The sequence below is a fragment of the Podarcis cretensis genome (assembly GCF_951804945.1).
Source record: "Podarcis cretensis genome assembly, chromosome: 1".
Classification (NCBI taxonomy): domain Eukaryota; kingdom Metazoa; phylum Chordata; class Lepidosauria; order Squamata; family Lacertidae; genus Podarcis; species Podarcis cretensis.
The window spans coordinates 94739093-94763156 of record NC_137170.1 but is presented as its reverse complement, the minus strand read 5'-3'; the positions used below and the strand labels follow the sequence as shown (position 1 = coordinate 94763156).

At 41.3% G+C, this 24064-nt stretch overlaps 2 protein-coding genes across 5 annotated transcripts in view; one reads left to right on the top strand and one right to left on the bottom strand.

Moving 5' to 3' along the window:
• MYLK (myosin light chain kinase) overlaps positions 1–24064 on the top strand; it is a 175638-nt gene that overhangs the window by 50414 nt on the left and 101160 nt on the right. For all 4 annotated transcript variants that reach the window (XM_079992853.1, XM_079992855.1, XM_079992854.1 and 1 more), the window contains 8 exons: positions 7960–8167; positions 10307–10355; positions 13220–13385; positions 14373–14538; positions 17572–17608; positions 19685–20268; positions 21238–21441; positions 22582–22716. In XM_079992853.1, the coding sequence (XP_079848979.1) occupies positions 7960–8167; positions 10307–10355; positions 13220–13385; positions 14373–14538; positions 17572–17608; positions 19685–20268; positions 21238–21441; positions 22582–22716 (1549 nt within the window). The remainder of the gene's footprint in view (positions 1–7959; positions 8168–10306; positions 10356–13219; positions 13386–14372; positions 14539–17571; positions 17609–19684; positions 20269–21237; positions 21442–22581; positions 22717–24064) is intronic.
• Positions 1–24064, bottom strand: part of LOC307226175 (uncharacterized protein) — a 244021-nt gene that overhangs the window by 216146 nt on the left and 3811 nt on the right. The gene's annotated exons all lie outside the window — the stretch shown is intronic.

The window sequence follows — 24064 nt, the reverse complement described above, 5'->3', positions numbered from 1 at the left end:
GCGCCCATCTCACTTAAGAGGCCAGGGGCCAGCGCTGTCCGGAGACACTTCCGGGTCACGTGGCCAGCGTGACATTGCTGCTCTGGCGAGCCAGAGCCGCACACGGAAATGCCGTTTACCTTCCCGCTGGTAAGCGGTCCCTATTTATCTACTTGCACCCGGAGGTGCTTTCGAACTGCTAGGTTGGCAGGCGCTGGGACCGAGCAGCGGGAGCGCACCCCGCCGCAGGGATTCGAACCGCCGACCTTTCGATCGGCAAGCCCTAGGCGCTGAGGCTTTAACCCACAGCGCCACCTGCGTCCTAATTATGAAGATAGCTGACTGTAAAGTAGCCAGGGAAGGAAAGTTGGAGGAAGTAGAAAATTTAAGTGTAGAGGAAGGAGTGGCCAAGGCGAATGCATCTGTGGTAGGGTCAGCTGCTGAGCCAAGTAAAGAAGGTAAGAAAAGAAAGGTTAGAGGTGATGAAAGCCTAAGGAAGGTGTTGGATGAGATGATGTTGGCAATGGAAAGTGGGATTGTGTACCTGGAAGACAATATAGAGAACAATGGAGCAAAGCTAATTGTGAACAGGAAAAGGATGTCAGAACTAGCACTTGCTTGGAGACTTGAGCTTTGCCGATCATCATAGCTATGTTTTCTTGTACATAATTACCATTTGTTAAGAATCTCTTTCTAATTGCTGAATAATATAAGAGAATCTGGATTACACCAATTCCAAATCTCCAGCTAACTCCATTGTAATAATGATCCTATGGATACATTTTCCGGAACATTTTTGCTATCTCCTTTATTTGCGAGGACAGAAAAGTACTATAGTTCTAAAATGTCGTTTTGTCTTAGGACAAACAATTCAAAGCTTGTGCAGCCACTTTTAATAGAATACTGAAATAGATGTTTTTGCTGTGTTCAGATTAATGTGCCATGGTGGCTAATGGTAGAATCAACTTCTGTGCAAGAGCCCTACCAGTTTCTTGTAAGGAAACCTGGAAAACAATAAGATGATAGTCAACAATATGATTTGCAGCTGCTGTCTGCTTTTCTGCTAACAGACCATGTCTTTTGTAGATAGCTCATAAATACTTCACTGTTGGGAGTACTATAAATGTTGGCTTAGTTGGAGCTTCTCCACTCATCCTTGGAGTAATTTTTGTATTTATTGGAAAAGCCACAGCTTCCACAGTGGTGGTTCATTGCTTTGGCTTCAGGGGCTTTCCAAACAGACCTATTTTTCCTCTGCTGTTGCCATTCTCCTGCATTTTGTCAGTTCATTCATCTGTTACCTTGGTTAATGATGTGGAGTTTCTGTTACTTTATATGAGATGAGAGTGAAAAGCCATGAGGTGAGAGCATAGGATGTTCCCTTCACATTAAGCTACTTGAATAAGGTACTGCAATAGATGAGCCAGGTAAAATAGAGCACGGAGGGACCAGTAATTAAGATTATAAAAGTCATTTGAGGCTATCCCAGAGAGTTTTTCTTGACTCTGTTTCTCGCAGTGGAAGTAGCCAGACTCCCTGTGGGTAGAGTAAGGTTTTTAGCAGTGGGCTTTTCTGGGTAATGCATTCTCCCTAAGCATATTTCAGAGCAATTATGTTTTGATAAGTACACAAATTGTGACTGGCCTTCCTGATTGCCATTGAAGGCTATGGTTTTTGTCCTATTGTGTGATCAGGCTAGGAGCAACAAGAGGCAGAGCCTTCTTGATGGCTAATTTTCCTTCCTTTGAAAAACAGTTGCATTTTTAGATGGTGGTTGAAAACTTTTTAGAATATATGATCTGTGGGTTTTTTTTAAAAAAAAATACTTAAGGCCCATGGTTTTAAAATCTAAATTGTTAAAAATATTGTTTATGAGTTATGATTGAGATGAAATGCCCTCCTACTTTGCTGCTCCACCTGTGGGCGGTGAAATGGGAGACATCCCTCCACAAACAGCTGCCATTTGTTCCTCTAAAGGTTCATCAGGGTGACACTACATGATGTGTGCTGTTTCTGTTAGAAAGATTTCTGTGTACCCATGTCCTCATTCAGGGGCTGGGTGGGTTGGGTGAGATAGCGGCTGCCAGGAAGAGTTGTGGTGGCAAAGGTATGCCTCCTGAGCATGTTCTTTCAGGTTTCAGACAAGCAACCCCTAAACATGGGTGTTCCAAATAGCCATTGTGGCTAATAGATCTGTTTTCCATGAATGTTGCTAGCCTATGGACTCATTACCTAAAATAGATGGATAAATCAAGGCAGCAAAATTTACTTCCATTTGCGATGAAAGGGAAACAGAGCTAAGAGTTCCATGGGATGAAGTCCTAAAGCACACAGTTAAAGATGAGGTAGAGTCAGGCTACTTAGATACAGTGTTGACTAATAATTCAATAATGTTCTGATTTTGAGGGATTTTGTTAAAGACATTGCTGAAATTTTTCCTCTGCTACTTTGGATTGCTTGGGGGAAGATCTCAGTAGTGGCATTCTTCAAATGTGAACTCCCAAAGCAGTGATTTATTAGCACTGCTTACATATGGAAGAAGAAACTTAAGCAATGCCAGATGTTGAGACAAAATATGACAGCTTATGCTGCAAGTTGAAGCATGCATTTGATCCTCTCTCTTTCAATGCATGGATGATTTTGAATGAGATAGAGTTAATTCCCCTTTTGAGTTGAATGATGATGTTAATCTAAGTCATCTAGGATTCTAGACCAGGCATTATTAAGCATTGGGAGCCATGTTAGAAAATAGGTAAATAGCCCTTTACCATATTTTGTTGTTATCAAGCATGCCATGATTTTATTGTGTGCCATTTCTGGTGTCATATTGAATCTGGAATTTGATTGAAAACTTTAATGGATACTTAAGACTCGTTGATGACAATGTGTTTGCAATAATTTGTGTGATTTCCAAACATTGAGCAATGAGCATAACTATTGAATGAAGACATTTATTATTTTGTAAGAAGAGTCCTAGGTGTTACTAGTCCCAATTGGGCAAGTTTTCAGATTCATGGGTTAAGGTAGGAAATCCCAAGAACTGAAAACCACAATAGGTTAGAGGCAATGCACATGTCATCTGGGATTAACTTTATATCCATGGTAGATTTCTTTATTTATCATTATTAATATATAGCATCATAAAAAATATAAGCAGCTTACACAAAATGATACAAGATAAAATGCCAATAAAAGCAGACCTTAAAAGGGTTGGCAACTGAATTTTTTAGTGTAACCATGTGATTATAAAGTCAGCATTGCAAGCAAGACAAAAACTCTCATGCACTTGGGGATATATATTTTGTAAACCTTTGCAAACTTCTTCTTGATTAGAGCTTGAGAAGGGTAATAAAAAGGATCATGGTGTTCAGAATGGAAGAAACTCACCTTCTTATGACATTGCATGTTGTACTGGTAATGGTACAGCATGTCTTGTTACTCTTCATTGGGCTTCTGAGCAGAAATTTACTGCAGGAGTTCAAGGTCTATGTCATTTAAATAGGTCTTGAAATATTGTAACTAGCTTATATGTGTTTAGCCTACTTCTGGTTTCAGGTTAGACCAGAAACAGTTTGTTGTGGATGTGGGTTGAAAATATATCAAGATTCTTCCATTATCTGAAGTCTGTACAAACCAAGGCATTGATGCTGTCATTTAAGAACAGTTGCAAAATATTCAGAGAAAGCCCTAGTAGCTTTTTGAGGGGACTTTTTAATGTTCTGTGGAACTTTCACTCAAGTTTACTTTGCTCACTGAATTCAGGGCCAATTCAGACATTACGTGGCTGGATGGATGTTCTACATATCCACTATGTGTTTCCTGCTGAACACCTTAATACCAAAAAGGATATGAGTATCTGTAAACCTATTAATATTACAGTGGTACCTCAGGTTAAGTACTTAATTTGTTCTGGAGGTCCGTTCTTAACCTGAAACTGATCTTAACCTGAAGCACCACTTTAGCTAATGGGGCCTCCTGCTGCCGCTGCGCCGCTGAAGCACGATTTCTGTTCTCACCCTGAAACAAAGTTCTTAACCTGAGGCTCTATTTCTGGGTTAGTGGAGTTTGTAACCTGAAACATATGTAACCTGAAGCACATGTAACCCGAGGTACCACTGTACTACAATTTATTAAGGTCCCAGAGCAGGCTACAACAGTTAAAACGCAAGAGTCCATACAATTGGGACGCTGCAGTTGGCTATAACTCAGTCCCTGTCACATATGCATTATGTGTTTACACACGTCTTTACCCCACTTATTAGTGGAGACAGGTTAGACAATCAGCATGCAATGTGAATTGGTCTTTACTTGGAAGTAAGCTGCATTTCAATCTTTGTTCCTTTCTTTTGGGTGAAAGCAATCCTCCACCCGTTTACTCTGTAGGCCCATGTAAGGAGTAGACAGGGCTATAAATAAGGGCTATAGCCTTAAGCTGCAGAGCATTAGGTAAGTGGATAAGTCCTCACCCATTGTGGATGTATTATTAAATGCAGATGTTTCTGCAGAGCCTGAAAGAGTTACCAGAAAAATTAATTTTTTATTTATAGAAAAACCTGCTGCAGTTCTGGAATTGGTCCACCATCGACATCAAACTGAGGTAACTGGCAGCTTGTTTTAGAATCGCCAGACATTTTTATGGCAGGAATACATCTTTTCAGTGCAGGGGTTAGTTCCATATGAAATGTGTTTCAAACTCTAGCTTGAAATGTAAATCCTCACAAACAGAATAATTCGCCACTTGCTGCTTCTCCTTATTCTCCTTTCCCCCCCAAGTACTATACCAACTGATGAAGCTGCAAGGCAGTGTGGGCTAACGAAGCTCACAAAAATTAAGCCCTTTGTGCATCAATCAGCCTCTCTCTCTGATTTTCTTAGGAAGAACTCTCTCATCCTTTTGGATGCATGTGCCCCTCCTGCTGTTCTTCCTCAAATTGGAGGCTTGATGTTTGCAAAATAAAAACACATGGAAAAAATTGAAATGTAGCTTATGTATGAGGGAGAGCCAAAAGATGGTCAAAGAAGCCTATGAAACTAACCGTAAGTGAAGAATTGGATAGGAATGACATAGTATGGTCCAATTGGAGCTAAGGGAAATTAGAGTGATACGTTCTATCATGAGGGAAAACTAATAATTTGGAATAGCATCCAGAAGGAGAAAGTCACAATACTTTGTGGCCTGTGTTATTTGAAATTGGACTGGATGATAGGAAGAGATTATAATATTTTCCAGGGAGGAATCTACCATCTATTTGTTTTGTTAAATCAATTCCTTCTCCTGCAAGCACTTCTGACATTGGTGCCTGCTTTTATCCAAACCCCTCACTGCTTTTGACACACTGTAATTTAGAGAATGGGACGCAGGTGGCGCTGTGGGTTAAAGCCTCAGCGCCTAGGACTTGCCGATCGAAAGGTCGGCGGTTCGAATCCCTGCGGCGGGGTGCGCTCCCGCTGCTCGGTCCCAGCGCCTGCCAACCTAGCAGTTCGAAAGCACCTCCGGGTGCAAGTAGATAAATAGGGACCGCTTACCAGTGGGAAGGTAAACGGCGTTTCCGTGTGCGGCTCTGGCTCTGGCCAGAGCAGCGATGTCACGCTGGCCACGTGACCCGGAAGTGTCTCCGGACAGCGCTGGCCCCTGGCCTCTTAAGTGAGATGGGCGCACAACCCCAGAGTCTGTCAAGACTGGCCCGTACGGGCAGGGGTACCTTTACCTTTACCTTTACCTTTAATCTAGAGAATATGCTTGGATCTGCTTTATTGTGACATTATTAGATTAATACCAATGGCAGTGCCAGAGAAACCTGAGTTATGCCTTAGTTCATTCAGTCTGCTGTTAACTGCCACTTAAGAAAATCTTTAGTTTTCTTTTATTTTACACCAGATGATGATAAACTGCATGATTGCTTGTGTGAACATCAGAAAGCTAAGTTTCTCATTAGTAAATTAGCAGAGGAGAGGACAGTGATTCCTAAATTCTGGGTTGTTACCTTCTAGTGGATTACCAGATCTTTGTAGGTCAGGTCCACCCTTCCTATGCTGTGAGGAATGTTTGCCAGTCTTCACAAAGATTATTGTTATAGTGTAGTATGTTCCCCTAGCTGCAGAAGGAAAATAACTAAGACTGCAGCTGGACATTGTATTGTTATGCTTGTCCTTGGAGTTTCACATTCTGTGGAAACTTCTCCATGAGGATCACTGCTCATGCTGCAAATGCATTGCATCCCCATTTACAGATGCATTCCCATGTTAGCTGTTTTCTACCATGGACAGCCCTGGAACCCTTTTTTTGACTCCTCCTTCCAGTTGATTTTGTGTGTGCTTTTCAGTTTTCTTTACAATAAATGAAATTAAAACACACACACTGTATTTGTTTATTGTGGGGAACAACATATTGTTAATTGGTGTTGGTCTTTGTTACTTTGTGAGAACTTTGTAACTGCAAAGGACACCACCTGGTGGATAATTTTTTTTATCCTGTTTATGTCGTAGCTCAAAATAACTGTGTAAATGCATTCAGTGCGATGGACTATATGTGAAAAGTTTATATCATTTCCTGGACTACATGTGATAAGCTTGTATCATTTCCCAGGCTAAATCCACTGGTTGAAGAATTGCTTCATAAAATGCCATGATGACCCATTGGCACTGGTCAGTAGGTAACTTTGCATGGTCTTGATGGTGACAGTTCCACAACTTCACATTATTAAGGGGTATCTGCAGAAATTGAATAGCAACATGCAGGAGAAAAAGTGCATTAAAAATCAGATGTTCCATTAACTTCCGGCCTTACTGATTGCTTAACTAAATTTACAGTTTTCAGCTCTTGTTAAGAATGTTAGGCACTCCTCTTGATTTATTCTGTTGGAAAGAAATATATGGTCCAGTGAATATTTGAAATTCGGAATGTTGACATTCGGAATGTAAATGTTGGATTTATTATTTTGTATAAAATACTTATGTACTGTCTTGTATCCTATTTGGATTTTAAGGAAGTGTAACACTCAAAATGTATATCATAATATGGACTGAAATAAAACAGAAAATAAAGCTCATTCAAAGCAGAAATAGAAATAACAACAATTTTTAAATGTCTGAATGAATCAGCATATTTTTTGCTTCATGCAAAACAAAATGTAAATCAGGCACTCTCTTTAAGGAGGGCATTCTGTAACTAGAGTGCAAGCGCTGAAAATGTCTTCTCCTTTGTGACTGACTGATGTAGCTTAGATAAAGGTGACACCTAGAGAAGACCCTCAGCAGAAGATCTTAATTCATGGACAGGTTGGTATGGAAATAGGTGCTTCTTCAGGTGTTTGCCCCTCAAAATTGGGAGAAATAGCTACTTTTGGATATTCATGAAATTCATTTTGGGGAAAGTTCACCTTTTATGTGTGATAAAATGTTAACCAAATTTTGCACACGCAGTGTTACGCATGCACACTTAACACTAAAAAAACCACAACCAGGTCTATTTTGCCATGGGGGGTGTTTGACCCTTTCTAAAGAGGCTGATGAACATTGCTTCTTCTAAATGCCTCTCCTAGTGAATGCATCTGATAATGAGGCCTGCAAATGTCATGCTACAATAAATCTGTTAGTCTAGACAGCCGTTTGACAGTAGAATATGCTCTAATAATTTTGGCTCATGATTCTGCTTCTCAGAATTTCTCATTTCTGGCTTTAAAATTTCAAAAGACAGAAAAAACCTTTGTCTGGGTAGCTGCCTGCTGGAGCAGCATTGCTAGTTTTAACAGCTTGATGCACCCAATAGTTTCTTTTCTTTTTCTTCAGGTTTTTGCCATTTGGCTCAAAACAGTTTGTATGTGTTTAACAGATATGGTTTTAGAAAATACTTTCCACTGGCTTATGAAGTGTTCTGCATTTCTTCCAGATAAAGTCACCTTCTGTGTTTGTTTCTCTCTCCTCCCCACTTTCTCACTCTCCGCACACCACCCCCAATCTTTTTGCACCCAATCTTTCTAGGTCAGAGGCATCCCAGAACCCCAAGTCACATGGTACAAGAATGGGCAACTTCTGACAGAGGGAGAGCGCTGTGTAGTGGACCGTAGCATTCGAGGGCTTTTCAGCTTAATTATAAAAGGGGTGCAGGAGGAAGATGGTGGGCCATACACCTGCGAGGCCCGGAATGCTGGTGGCGTTCGTCAGGTGACAGTAGAATTAACAGTGGAAGGTAAGGGTCTTTCCACTCTGTTGCACGTTATGTATGGCATGCTTTACCCTGGTAGCAAATGAAGGGAGAAGTAGATTGAAAATAAGCAGGAAAAGCTTATAAAAATGATAAGGCTTTCAATAAGGCAGAAAATGAAATGCTGGCTATTCCTGTGTCTTCACCCCCCAAGAAGAATGAGAGCATAGGCACCAATGCTAAAGTCATTTCCACATTGATAGTATCAGCTCTCTGCAATGGCTGCCACTAAGGACAGAGCTTGTGGAATGCTGGGGATCCACTTTAAGGCTATGCTTAGCTGCTGTGAGTGCAGATGACCCCAGTTCCTGATGGTGTGGCCTTCTGTTGAGTAGCAGGACTGGATGATTGGCCTGATCCTCTTCCTCCTCCAGTCTGGCCTGTTTCAGCAGTATCTGTTTTGCTTTTCTTTGCAAATATTTATAATACTAATACTGAGGTTTCTGTACGTGTTTTGTGTGTGGCTTATTTGTGTAATAATAAACCATCCAGATGCAGCACCTTAGAGTGTTCAAAGTGATTCATGCTGATTATCTCAGTAATTCTTAACAGTAACCCTATCAGGTAGGTCAGTGCTACTATCATGATATTATCATGATATTTTCAGGTCTCCTTGAGGGCATGTGCTGGCTATCATTGGCTCCTCCACTGCATGCCTGTGATAAGCTTGCAAGCCCTTTGCACATTGGAGGGCGAATGCTTTATTCATGGAGGCTCTCCATGTAATTTAGAACCCCTGAGATACTATAGAGAATGTAGAACTAACTGGTACATCTCTGCTCTGCCCCACATCAGGTGAGAAGGAGGCCTGGGTAAGGTTGTAGTGGCTTGCCTATGGCTTCCTGGTGAGATCACCTAGTGCAGGTGAGATTTGAGCTGGAGGCATTCACAGCTCATTCTTTACCACTGTGCTTTTTTATTTATTTTGTGCTTGAATAAGAAGATATTATTATTTATGGAAGCTTCTTGTGCTCAGGCTTCCTAGGTCAGTTCATACTACAGTACTGTTCTGCCAAAAAAAGGGGGGGGGGGCGTATTCACCATTTAGTTATGTTGGCTTGGCATAATCCTGCCCATGTCCAGTAGATGGTGCTAAACATACAGTTAATAATACATTCCTCATATCTTGACTCTTGTATAAAACAGTTTTCTTGTCTTTATGGAGAGAAATAAAAGGTAACAAATTTAGATAGGTGAAGTTAAGTCAAACTGGACTACTTTTGGAAGTAAATATAAATGCACTATTGAAAAGTAATTAGTAATTTTAAAAATGGCAAAGAACATTTCACAGCTTGGTAAAGTTATCCTTTCGTATATGTGGAGAAATTATAGTGAAGAGTAAGACAGCTTTTTGTTTTGTATATGGGACTCAGTTTTGGACTCCTGTTTCGTTGGTTGAAAAGCACACCACACCAAATGGCTCGTCCGTTACTACTGGGATCCAAGGCGTTGTGGCTTCTCCACTTCTAGAGTATAAACATATAATATATATAAACAGCAAATATATAAACAGCAAAACACACATACACACAAGACATGGAACTTAAATGCTTCCCCCATTTGCTGCAGAGGGAAAACATATATTTATTTTTTGCCACCTTGTATCATATATTTTGTGGGACGCAGGTGGCGCTGTGGGTTAAAGCCTCAGCGCCTAGGGCTTGCCGATCGAAAGGTCGGCGGTTCGAATCCCTGCGGCGGGGTGCGCTCCCGCTGCTCGGTCCCAGCACCTGCCAACCTAGCAGTTCGAAAGCACCTCCGGGTGCAAGTAGATAAATAGGGACCGCTTACCAGCGGGAAGGTAAACGGCGTTTCCGTGTGCGGCTCTGGCTCGCCAGAGCAGCGATGTCACGCTGGCCACGTGACCCGGAAGTGTCTCCGGACAGCGCTGGCCCCTGGCCTCTTAAGTGAGATGGGCGCACAACCCCAGAGTCTGTCAAGACTGGCCCGTATGGGCAGGGGTACCTTTACCTTTACCTTTTATCATATATTTTACTAGAAATTGATGGAAGGATGGCTTTTTAATTTTTAATTTTCTGTAGCCAGCGTCCCTAAATCTGAAAGAAATTGCAGCCCTGATTAGTATTTTTATTGTATTTCTTTCCTTCTATTTTCTGCTTCCAGGATCTGTTTTGAAGAAGTACAGTCTGCCTTCTGGTGCCAAAAGTTCTGGGTAAGAATTCCAGTGGTTTTCACATTTCTAGAGCGGAAGAATACTGATAGCTTTTGGAATATGCACACATTTTGAAATACTTACCCCTCCACGCTTTCTTGAGCAACATTGACCCTTGCTATTAGCAATATCAATTTTGCTCAAAACATTCCTTGCAACTAGGACAGACTTACAGAAAATTGCAGTACATTTACCAGCCCCTTGAGGCTTCTCAGCTAACTGATTGTCCCTTTTGTTCTCTCTTTCCACCTGTCTACCTTTAAGGCCAACTAGATACCAGCTGAAATGTATGAATGCATGTCATGTACCTTTTAAAATTGTAAATAGTAGTGTGTGGTTGGGGGGGGGGCAGGCAATAGCATCATGTCTCTCCGCAAACTGCTGTGGGCATGAGAGGAACTTGTGTGTGTGTGTGTGCCAGCGAATATTTTCCTCCAGTGGCTAATAGCAGTTTCAGGGGTGATTTTTCCCACTTTTCCCATATGCTGTGCTCCTGAGCCCACTATTCTTTTCTTTTTTCAAGTTAAAAGTGAAGGCAAGGCAAGTGAGGCTCATAGCAATTGTTTTTCAACTCATGCGATTTCTGAGACCATCTGTATTTCTAGTTGCCTACAAAAATCTTCACCATGACCTTATTTTATTCAGAATTAACAAGTTGCCCCCAAATTGTCGTCTTTACATTGATGTGACTGCTCCTTGGGCTGAGGCCATATGTGGTTTTTCTTAGTGTTCTGATACGTTGTGGAAGCAGAAAGAGATGGGCACAACTTGTTGGCTTATGGGTAAGCTGTTGTGTGAAATGCACATGGCCCAAGAATGTTTGTTTCATTTGCTTGCCTGAAAACCACAGCTTCAACTTCATCACCCTTGATTATCTCCTGCTAATGTGTGGTTGTGTATTTGCTGTTGAAATAGGCCTTGTCCATAGTAATGTGCATGGGTTTGGGTCATGCTATAGTATTGGCTCATATTTCAAGGCTATGAATGAGAGCAGCCAGCTCATTTGACATGGTATTGATGATTTCATCACTGAAGTAGCTTGTTCCTTGAGTATGAGCAGAGATGGGCCAACACTATAAAGATGTTTTAATGCTGGTCATTTAACTCTGCACCTTAAATGTAGCAGCAGGCGGCTGGAAGGCCACTTCCAGCTTTTGATTTAGAGTTGCTTTTGTAAACATGTTTATGGCTGAATTTTCAGAATTGCAGGTTCTATGAATTTTCATTCTTAAATCTTGGGGGGCTGGGGTGGAATTTAAAAGATTATGGTGCAAAACAAATCTCAGTCATCAACTAAGTGTCCTCAAATCACACGATTCTTCACCTTGTAATTTTTTTTAAAAAAAGAGGGTGTCTCTTGGCTTTTAAGATTTGGAGGGATTACTAGTAGATCACTTGGCTGCACCAGTTGACTGGGTCACTCTGTAGGCAAAAGGGGGACATATCCCACATTTCTGATGTGCCAGGATTTCAAATTGATTCCAAAATCCAGCCAAGCCAAAGTGTGAAAGAGGCATGGCACCTGCCATTGCTACAGAATAAATTCCATGTATGCCTGCACCATAACTTGCCATTGAACTCCTTTGTAGGTGCTTGTGTTAAATTTTTACAGAAAGTATGCATGCAAGCTTTGCTGCCGCATAGAACTTCCATTGTGGTTCTTGATGCTGAAGGACTGGCCCATCTCTGTTCTAAATGCACTTGTTTATATGCTCTGCAAAACAATGATTGGATTTTCTGCAAAACCATGTCTGACTTGGGCCCCTTTGTAAAGAGTATGACTACCTGCTTATGGATGAATTGGCCAGAGGCATCCAAATTGTTACATAAGTCCAGTTAAGTTAGGGTCCTATTTATTAGAGATTTAGGGGGTCTGTATTAGTTCCTTTAGTTCCTATTTTATTCTAAACAAAGTTGGGTAGTTTCTTAGATAACTGAAGGAGAATGTTGAGAAGATCACCCAGTTCTGCTGGAGGATTGTTAAAGAAGATAAACAGTTTTATCAGATTTTGGATAGTGGTGATTCTGCTATGTAGTGGAATATTCATGGACATCTGTCCAGTAAGAGAACTTCTATTGTATGTGGCAATTAGACTGTTCATTGTTACTTATGAACAACCAGAGCTGTCAAAGAGCATGCTTGTATGTGTTGTGTGCATATTAAAGGAAGGCATCTGGCAAAATGGTGTTCCATTTTGGGAGGAACCTATGGCAATGATCATTATGTAAGCAGCTACCCTGCATTCCTTTTTTTTAAGGGCACTCGTGATCTATCAATCAGCATTGTTCCATACTTTTCCATATATCCAGTTGTTTATTTTATATTTTGTACGTAGGTATGGATAAAGTGCAAAATGCAATTTCTGATTGTGTCTGGTCTGAAGGGAATTAATATACAAAATGTGGTACATGTTCCTTTCAAGTACTCAGAAGGGGTGGCTGGCAAAGGTCAAGCCTCTGCTTCCTAGTATTTTCATATGACATATGCCCTCTTCAAACTTGATGAGAGGTACATGCATTATGTAACTGTACCTTAGTGTTTTTTTAAAAAAGTGCAAATAGGTTCTCAAAAAGGACACCATATTGTCTACCGCAGGGGTGGGGAACAAGTACCCCTGCAGCTATTGCTGAACTCAACTCCCACCATCCTCAGCCATCATGGCCAATGCTTAGAAATGACGGAAATTGTAGTTTAACAACATTGGGGGCCACAGGTTCCCTACCCCAGTCTACTGCTTTCATTGTTTTAATCACCTGAACACTGTTCATAAAACACATTTAAGTAGCACAATTTAAGAAGTAACAATCTCTTTAAATATAGCTATATTAATTACTGAGCTCTGATAATATTGTTTCCTTTCCAGTGGTAGAGTTACTGTTCCATCGGTAGAGCAACGACCAAGCATCTGGGGCGAATGCCCACCCAAGTTTGCTACAAAACCCAATCGGGTCATAGTGCGAGAGGGACAGACTGGTAAATTCTCCTGTAAGATAACAGGACGACCTCAGCCTCAAGTCACTTGGTTTAAGGTACAATTATTTGAGAGGATTTCCAAATTCACCTCTCCTAAAGGGAATGAAACCCAAAGCCTTGTTTATTTGAACTTGTGTACTTTGAAGTATCTTTAGCCACAGTTTTGCTTGGCCAGATTTTTTTAAGTTTTCAACCTGAACATGAAAACTTAGTTTCCTCAATCTTATTCCCCTGTGAGAATAAATTATGGGGATACATGTCAGAGCACTCCCATGATAAATTATTCAAGTAAGCACACTGAAAGACATGGAAAACTTGCAGTGGAAGCATGTTCTGTAACCTTGTACACAAAATTAAGTTGAGATATCTTGGGGAAAGTATTGCAATAACATTTTAATTAATCATAAATTTATAAACCTTTACATACTGAGAACTCAGAAATGGCAACTATACTGCAAAATACATGATGGAATTCAACATTGCAATTTTTCAGTCAGTGCAAGCATTTTTGCTTGCCACACGGAACAATTTCACATCTCCCCTTGTGTGTTGTTCTGTGAGTTCTTCTCACCTTCCAGAGAAGATTTGGGGGAGGACGGGGGGGGGGGGGAGCCCCATTGTGCTAGTGGGAGTCCTTGTACTGGCTTCTGCTAGCATACCTGATTAGTTGAATCCAGACCATTGTAATTGAGACTGAATTTAGTTTGCAAACTATTTTGCAAGGGCTAGGTTTTCAGGCTGTGGCAAATATGTCTTTTGACGGAAGAATTCACAAAGTTCTGGCTTTGGGTTATGGCAACTGAGCCTTAAAATGTCCATATTCTGAGTGTGTCTTATCCATGGTGTAAATCAGATTATCCGGAATGCCTGAGGTCTGGCCGCTTGGGAGTATATAAACATTGCCACAGAGAGCAGTGGGCTGAATTGTAAAAGCAGAAAAACAGCAAAGGATGAGGTGTTAATCTGCCAGGCATTGATTCCCACCCCCTCTACCATTAATGAATGTATCTGTACACCTTTGGTATTTTTCATGATGCATGCAGGGTGAAATTCAGGTGCAGAAAAGTGATCGTTTCAACATGTTTGAGAAAGCAGGCATCCAGTTTTTGGAGATCCAGAATGCTCAGCTGGTCGATGCTGGAATTTACACTTGCACTGTGATGAATAGTGCTGGGAAGGCTTCTGTGTCTGCAGAGCTCATGGTTCAAGGTATGGTTAAAATAGACTAAAAGGGAAAGAATGCAGGCATGCCAGCTAAAAGTTTTCCAAGAGTTGAGCCAATTCCTCCCCATCAGTCCTCTTCTCCCTCCTCCTCCTCCTCCTGCTTTCTTGAATGACATTTAAAACGAGGTCCACACTTGCAGTTCAGCATTTAGATTTTTTAGAAAAGCCTTGTATTTTAATCTAGCGGAAATGAGCCGCTGAAAGATCCATCATGTTTACTCTTCATTTATTCATCTTGGAAATCCTGAATGCACTTAATTACAGCAAGTGAAAATTATATTTATTTTAATTGAAATTTTGGCCCCATGTGTGTGTTTCTTTCTTTCCCCCACCTCTAAATAAACTGGAAAGCTAAACAAGCATGTTATTTTCTAGAAGCTTTACTAGCTTCTCAGACCTGAGAATTGATAGCCTTGGTGAAGGTATAGAGGGAGGAGGGGGAGGTTTCTATTCTGCCAGTTCTCAAAGGACTTCCCAGGCAGCATGCATGCTTCGCACCATTTTTATCCTCACAATGATTAGCTTCAATAACGAGTGGAGATATGAACCCAAGTCCTTTCTAACACTCTTAACCATTATGCTACCATTAACCCCACGTGTTTAACAGGTGGCTGTGGAAAAAAGTACAACAGGAGAATGGTGTTCTGCATGTTGTAATTCTGCCTGGTGTTCTGCCTTCTGGCTGTATGAGAATTTGGGTCCAGGTATTACCAGCCCATTTCCAATACTTCCATTCACTACACAACTCTGAAACTGGTTTCTGTGTGTTCAGCTACCCTGGCTATCTTTCTCTTCTATTTCTAAATACTGGTTGGCTTCCCACTTTCAGAGGGTTGTTGTTAGAGTCATTCAGACCCCCTAGACTTTGATTACAAAGAGAGCATTATATATTTAGCATACTTGTCTTTATCAACTCATTTTACAACTTCAAGCCCTCATTTGTAGTCCTTTTCATTACCCCACAGAATCAGATAATAACATAAACTGTTACACAATTGGAATTATTGTTATTTTAAGCAAAACCATGTAGACCTCTTGTATAGATAAGCTCTTTCCAAGCTCCCCCCCCCCTTATTTTTCCACTGGGAAGGGGAGTAAACGGCCTCTTAAGTTGATTGGATCATAAAGTGCTGCTTCATCTGTAGTGACAGCTGAGTGCTTTCAAAGCTTCTCTATATTATCTGATCATCTTTCAGCTATAGTGAAATTCTCTTGTTCTTTCTTTCTTCCTCTCTCTCTCTCCAAAAAAATAATTCCACAGTAATATTTTTTTTCTAGACTGGAATGCACCCAAAGATGCTGTAGATCTTTTTGAATCTGGGACATTTGAAGAAATTCCCCCCTCCCCCCATTATGTAGTGTTGTTGTTGTTGTTGTCTAGTACATTAATTTGCTGTTTACTACATAAAATGTGTCAAAGTGAATTGCAGTTGCAATAAACATGCAGATACAAAGATTTTAAACAACATAAAAGAATTAAGCAACATTATTTACTAAAAGTACTCCTGCCCTACCCTACCCTACCCTACCCTACTAAAGGTTGAACACTAAAACAGGCTAGGGTACCATAATGCCATATGATCCCAATTAAGAATCAATGGCTGGATAAACTGGAATGCCTTTACCTGGCACCCAAATGTTGATAATGATGGCACCAGGCACACTTCCCTGGGGAGAGCATTCCATAGCTGGGGAGCCACCACTGAAAAGGCCTCTTCTTGTGTTGCCTTCCTTTGCTCTGTTTCTGAGTTCTTGTTTATTCCCTTGACAAATAATGAATTAAATCATGGAGGATCAGAAAACCTATTAAACTCACCACCACTTGTGGCTGTATTCTGGGAATGTCAGATTCTGCTCCATTATCCCTTAGCTTAGCTGCTTTAGAATTACGGTATACAGCTGCCTAAGGTACACACACTTCCTGTGGATATTTTATATATTTATTGCATTGATAAACCTACCTTTTCTCCAAGGAGCTCAAGGTAGTGTACATGGTTCTCCCCCCTCCTCATTTAATCTGCACAGCAGCAACCCTGTGAGGTCACAGTTAGGCTGAGAGGCAGTGACTGGCCAAGGTTACCCAGTGAGTTTCATTACTGAGTAGGGATTTGAACCTTGGTCTCTGAGGTCTAACCACTACACCACACTGTCCCTATTCATATTGTGACCATAAAAGGCCTTGAATCGTGATCATGTTAGAGGCAGTGAGTTTGTGCTTTTCAAATCTAATCAAAACCAAGAAGGCAATCCATGGCCGCAGGTGATAAAACTTGAGGATGGAAGTCAGCACTCAAGCAAAGGGCTCCAAAGCACAGTACAGGCATAAACCTACACCAGTGCATATGAAATGGCATTCCTCCTCTCAATAGTTAATGTTGCACATAGCTACATTTCCTGCATATTCTAAATTAATTTATTATTTTATTCATCTACTTTAATTATATACTCTTATGAAACTGCAGGTTATTATAATAATCCTGCCAATGTCCTTAGCGCTGAAATAAATCATTTGTATATGGCCCTGTGGAACGCCCTTCCAGCAGATGTCAAAGCGATAAACGACTACCTGACATTCAGGGAAGTTTTTAACGTGTGATATTTTATTGTATTTTTGCTTTCTATGGAAGCCGCCCAGAGTGGCTGGGGAGTCCCAGCCAGATGGGCGGGGTATAAATAATAAATTATTATTATTATTATTATTATTATTATTATTATTATTATTATTTCTGAAAGTCCCAGTCTAACAAGGGTTTAATCTCCAGGGGCTTTTTTCTTCCCAGTCCCAGAAATAATTTGGTTGTGGTCACCTTATCATTTAAGCTAGGCAGGCAAATATTTGTGTGGCTGGAAGTGAATTGTATTTTGCTGACTCAGGGACAAGTGAATATAATTTAGGGCCACCATGAATTCTCAGTAATATCAGATCTTGTGTCTTGAAAACAAACTGTAACATATATCCTCTCCTTAACATTCCAATATCATATTTTTATAATATCTTTTAATGCTTCATCATTTCAGGTTCTATTAAGAAAGACGTGCACACTCATCCTCCTTGGTATGTTGTTCAACTCCCTCTACCCACATTTTGATTTCCATCCTTTTAAGAAAATAAACAGTAACCTATCTGTATGTCACAAGTCTTTTGCATTGTTGAGTCCATATAGCCTAATAATGGTTTACAAATTCCATAGGATCCCTCTTCTAATCTGGATATTTCACATGTGAGGAAGAGAATTTGGAGATAAATGCTTAATGGGGCTTCTTCGGTTTGTGTAGGTTCCTCATGCAATGTAGAATCCTGATTTGCCAAGGTTCTAAGCCTCAATGTGGGGACCCAACATAAGTACAGGAGGCTCCCTTCTTCAGACAATCACCCTTCATGGAGGGTGATGGAAGGAGGGGTGGAACTAGCATGCTCCTTCCCACAGTCCTCACCTCTCAGGTGAATGCCTGAATAAGGCTTGGGTTTTCTATGGTGGGCTTCCTGACTCCTTGTGGATGCAGGTCATATAAGAAGTTTAGTGGAACCACAAGGGGTAGGGCTCTTTGGGTGGAATTTGCTCTGCCTGGCCTCCCTGCATCTGCCTGAATGTGTTTTGATATGAAATGCAAAGATACTGTGTTGGGTGCCCAGGGTTTAATCCCATGGATGCTACTCCCAAGGTAAGGAGAGCAGAGAGAAAAGCAGGGAAGCTCCCTTTGTTCCTGACCGCAGTGAGAGGGCTGGACTGTTTGTTGGAAGACTGACCAGCCACAGCTGCAGTATGATGTTGGAGGCCAAGGATCTGTTAGTAGCCATGAAGGCTTGGATTGTCAGTCTTCCAACAAGCAGCACCACAGTGAGTTGATGCCTCTTGGGGCCTGCAAGAGGCTGATAGCTCACTGTGAGTATATGGCACATACTTTAAAAGTCAGGGTAGCGGGGCTGATTAGGACTGTGGCTGTGCCTTTAGTGGCAGCAGATAATAGGATAGAGGAGATTTGGGATGCTGTTCCTCCCTTTCTGTTCTATATATGAGGCCCTGAGACTTTAACAGTGGGGGTGTGAGTTATTACTAGCTGAGTGGTGAAAATGTATGGTTTAATAGTCGGCTTTTATTTGCTTCCCATTACCTCAAACCCTCACACCATGGGCTCATGAAAGAACTGAATATTTCATAGTAGGCTCTTAATAAATAAATAAAAAGAATCAAAAACCCACAGCTTAGAATATTTTAAAACTCCATGAATCATCCATTTGGCCACGTGCTGTGAAGCTTATAATTATTATAGTTACTATTGATTACTGATAAAGTGCCTAAAATTGCAAGGTGCTGTGAAAAAATTACACCAGAAGGTGTACATTTTAAAGCTTTTTAGTTACAGAAGAACAGCAGATAAATGGTGCAGCAAATCAAGTGCCTATTCAAGGTTTTATTTCATTAATGGATTTCTATGCCACCTTCAGCAAAAATCCCAGAGCTAAAACCAGTGACCCAAGGCACAAGAGGCTTATAAAGTTGCCTTACACTGAGTCAGTCCTTTGGTCCAGCCTAGTTCAGAGCTGTCTACTCTGACTAGCAGCTGCTCTCCAAAGTCTAGGGCAGGGGTAGACAGCATGGTGACCTTCAGACTACAAAATGCATCATACCTGACCATTGGCCATGCTGCCTGGGATTGATTATTGGAGTCCAATAAATCTGGCGAGTATCACACTGCCTATTCTGGTTTAAGACATAGGTCTCCATTTTGAAATCATTAAAGTGTAGGTCCTGAGGATTGAACCTTGGAACCTTCTGCACTTTAAGTTATGGCTTCTCCTTATCCCTTGTAATGGATTAGTTGGTCTTGTAATAGATGTCCTATATCGTTCATGTGGTAGGTGCAGGATTGAGTGCTTGAATGTTGTCCCTGCACATACAAGTAGCATGTCAAGAAGAAGGTTTGCACACTTTATATAGACTACAGCTCCTTCTTTTCTTTTCTTTCTTTCTTTCTTTCTTTCTTTCTTTCTTTCTTTCTTTCTTTCACATAATACATATAGCCTGCTTTAAAAGAGATTAGTAAGCCATTTTAAAGAGATTTGAAGAAATGCATGCAAACATGATGCGAATTGTTCTGTGTACTTAATAAACTTCCCTCCTCTCTTTAGCATGCCAACAAAATGCAGTACCTTTACAAAACCCACCATCACAACCAAAGCTATTGAAACGTCAGAGTTCAGAAAGGCCACTAGCAATGGAATTGCTAAAGAACTCAAATCCACTACCACAGAACTTTTGCTTGAACCCAAAGAAAGGCCAGCCGTAAAGAAAGAGATCCCTCTCACTTCATCCAAAGAAGCCAAACAGAATCAACTGGAAGAGGTGAAGGAACCCCATATAGAGCCACGTAAAGAGGAAGGGAAAGGTTGCAGAGTCCTGCAAAAAACATCAAGCACCATAACTCTACAGTCTGTTAAAGTACAAACTGGACCAAAGGCACAAGTGAAGGCAGCTTCCTATGGGCAGGAAGATGATGGGAAAAAGCCAAAGCAACCACTCACAACAGGCTGGCAGGCTGCCCCGTCTATCAGGCCAAGCGGTTTGAGGACTAAGGAATTAGATGACCGTGTTGGATTAAAGAAAAGCATAACTGATGTAAAGAGGGAGACTCAAGGGATCGCTCCCCAGTTTGAGTGTCGCCCACAAAGCCAAGAAGCACTCGAAGGAGAAGTGGTTACATTCAGATGCAAAGGTAAATAGGAGAAAGGCTTTGCCCACAGTTGCAACAGCAGCGTTAGGTGGTAAAATACTGAGGCTAGTAGAAGGATCTGTACAACTTTGCAATGCAGGAGGGGCATCAGATTCGTGAATGCTTTTCCGTGATGATAAAAACGAAAATGCATAAAACACCTCCTACCAAGAAGAAAGCTAGAAATATAGGGAACAAGCTGGACTAGTTCCCCTGACCCTGCTCGATTGGGGGGGGGGCGGTGGTATTCAGAACTCCTATCTCCAACCTGCTGGCAGAGGAGGGAGAAGAGAGTGCATGCATGTGGTTTCTCTCTCTGTGAGTGGTTTCACTGCATGTGTGCATGTGGTTGTGGTATGTGTGTGGTGCTAATTCAGGCATAGGCAAACTCGGCCCTCCAGGTGTTTTGGGACTACAACTCCCATCATCCCTAGCTAACAGGATCAGTGGTCAGGGATGATGGGAGTTGTAGTCCCAAAACATCTAAAGGGCCGAGTTTGCCTATGCCTGTGCTAATTACATCATCTTTAAATTAGAAATGTACTCACAGGCCCCCAAAATGTTGGGGACCCGTGAACTGGATGTCCCATTGGATAGTTTCCACCATAATTTTCTATTGTTGCCCTAAGAATTTTCAAAACTAGCTTTTCTCCAAACAAAGTGTTGTGTCATGTGTCTTCCTGCTAAGAACAGAACAACCCATTTCATTCTGCCCACTATATTCCAGCCTGATGAACTTTTTAGTTTGCTTAATGATGGGTGAACTCTGTGCTTTTTCAGTAACTAGAAGGTGGCTGGCTTCTATTTAAAGCACGAGTAGCTGTACTTTCTGGCCTTCACCCTTCTGGACCAGTGGTGGGTATGATCAAAAGTGGGTGAGGCTACCCCACACTTTCATACCCTCTTTCATGCACTCAACATATGTATGTAACATTAATATATTTTAGTAATAATGCACCTGTGATGAACTAGTTTCAGGGAAGCCCAAGGCAAATGTTGTATGGTTCAAAGAAGGATGCCAAATGGAAGCAGGAGATGAAGTCCAAATATACGAAGAGGATGGAATCCATTGTTTGTGTCTGAAAAAAACTCAGTTGGAAAACAGTGGGTCTTACTGCTGTACAGCCTCCAATGCTCAAGGCCAGGCTTCAACCAGGTGGATATTAACAATAAAAAGTAAGTACATTTTTGGTGCATGATTGGCACAGATGATTGTTTCAGGACTTTGTGTCAGGGTGAGTGGGGAAAGGTTAAAGCAGTTTTGTTTAAATACAATAATTACAAAAACCTATGAAGCAAGTCATCCATAAGGGCCCACATGATACAGATTGTTACCGAATTATTATGAGTTGGGTAAGATTTCTTGGAGACCTTGACTTAATACATAACATGAGTGATTGTTTCTTGATCTGGGAGTTTGGGCTGTGGGAATGTGCTGATTTGACCAGACCACTCAAGCGTTTGGGCCCTGCATATTTAAGAAATAAAAAGAGTGCTTATTTATAACAATGCCAAGCAGTCATAGCTGCTCCACATTTAAAAATAGCCTGGTAGGAGATAGCACTTATTTTAAAGTTTGTAGTGAAAACTCTATAATACGCTTTTGGCTCTCAGAGCAGTTAGTCAAAAGCTAGGCTTTCTATAAGAAATGAAAAATCAATATGTCCAGGGAAAAGAATGTGGATGATGGGAACAGACAGGGAGCAGTGTGTCAGGGGAGAAAGAGGTTCACAAGGGAAGCATTAAGCATTATCTCCCTCTTGCTGACGCCAGCTTTTCCTTGTTGCAAAGCAACCCTCCTGAGGACACTTTGCAACAGAGGACTCATGCAGACTTCCACTCGTACTGCCACTTTCCCCTGGGAAAACCCAATTTTTGCAGCTGAATTGAAGCAAACATCCATCATGTTTTCTTCAGATTGGTATTTGCTTCGTTTCAGCACTAACAAGCGGATTTTCCCAGGGAAAGTGGCAGAGCAAACAGAAAACTGCTCAGACCCATTCTTTCTAGACATGGGACAAGCTGAGGTGTGGACGAACGCAGAGAAGGGGCTGTTGGGCTAATGGTACCCATGAAGCCTGCATTATGACCTGTCATTTGGTGTTTATACGTAATAGACTGCAACACTTTATGAAGTCCTTAACCAATGTGACCTGACATTTTGACAATGAAACTTTTAATTATGTATAGCTGGTAAAACACTTACTGTTTTGCTGTCTATTGTGGGAATTGCTTTTCCATTCTGAAACAGGTTACTGGTGCTGGATTTTGCATACCTTCTGTTTCTAGTGTATCTTCCTTTGCTTTGATTTGTAGGGCCCAAAGTGAAGGATGTCGCTCCTCATTTTTCCACCATTTTGAAGTCATGCAGTGTGAGTGAAGGACAGGATTTTGTGCTTCAGTGCTTAGTTGAGGGTACCCCTGTGCCTGAGATCACTTGGCTCCTCAATGGTAAGTCTTGGTCAGAAAGTAATGGCAGCCCTACTGTCTGTTTCTTGTAACATTGCTAACACTTTGGTTACCAGCATCTACATACGAATTGGGGCAGTCAGTCAGTGAGGGGGTAGCCAGGGGACTTTGATCGGAACATAGGAAGCGACCTTAAACTGACTTAGATCATTTCCCCATTTAGCTAAGTATTGCCTGCACTGACTGGCAGCAGCTTTCTGGCATCTGAGATCATGAAGCGCTGCCACCAGTTGGTGTACAGAGCTAGATGGACCAATGGTTTGACTTGCTTTAAGGCATCTTTCTGCTTTCTTATCAATGGAAGGTACGCACAAGCTGTCTCAGATTAGCAGAGCAGTTCAGGGCAGATTTTTCTAAAAAGGCTGCTGTCCCATCACAGTTGCCTAAAATATGTGGCACAACTAAGATCTGGCAAGGCATTCTGGAACGAGGAAAGAAAACATATTTGCTGCTGTTTTGAAGTTTGTCCAGTAGAGGGTGTTTTGTGACAAGGCTGCATTTTTGTTGTTTGCTTGTATGGCCGTGAGCTTTATTGCAACAGAATGCAGATTTTAGGAAATGAGACTGAATGTTTCCTTAGTATGTATGGTTTATTTCATAAGATTTACAAAAATATAAAACAATAAAATCAATAAAAGCATACAAAAGTTAAAATACTAAAAACAAATTAAGATTACCTAAATTTTCTAAGCGTCGGGTTAAGCTTGCCTTAACAGGAATGTTTTTAGCAGGCACTGAAAAGAATACAACAAAGGCACATTCTTGATCTCAATAGGCAGGGAGTTCCAAAGTTCTTGTGGTTGACTATCAAGAAAAGTGAATATAGTACCGTATCTTCTCATTTCCTCCATTTCCGGTATAAATTTTTGTTAAAAGGTATGTTCTTAATTACCAGAAGAAGCACCCTGCAGTCCGTGCTGACTACTATCCAGGGGAAGATCATACCCTCACTGTATGCAGCACTGTGGAGAAAGCCCCTTCTCTGCTGGGCTTCTGCAGGCCATGATACAGTTAACAGGGCCTCCTATTGCTGGTTGCAGTAATCTGGCTGGTTTCGTAGGTACACATATTGATCTAAAGTTGTTATCATAGGGTCAGCAAATCTTCTTAGCTATGATCTTATTTAGCTTTGCTTTAATGGACAGAATGCATCTTATCTTCAGTGAGTGCCCTGCTGCATCTACACATCTGATGGTAGAGGTGTTTTACTGAATATTTTGATACTTATCCCTTTTGTGAGAAGGAGCAGCTCAGTGGTAGAATGCAGGAAATCCCAGGTTCAGTGCCCAGCCTCTCCTGGTAGGTCTGGGAAAATTCCCCGTCTGAAATC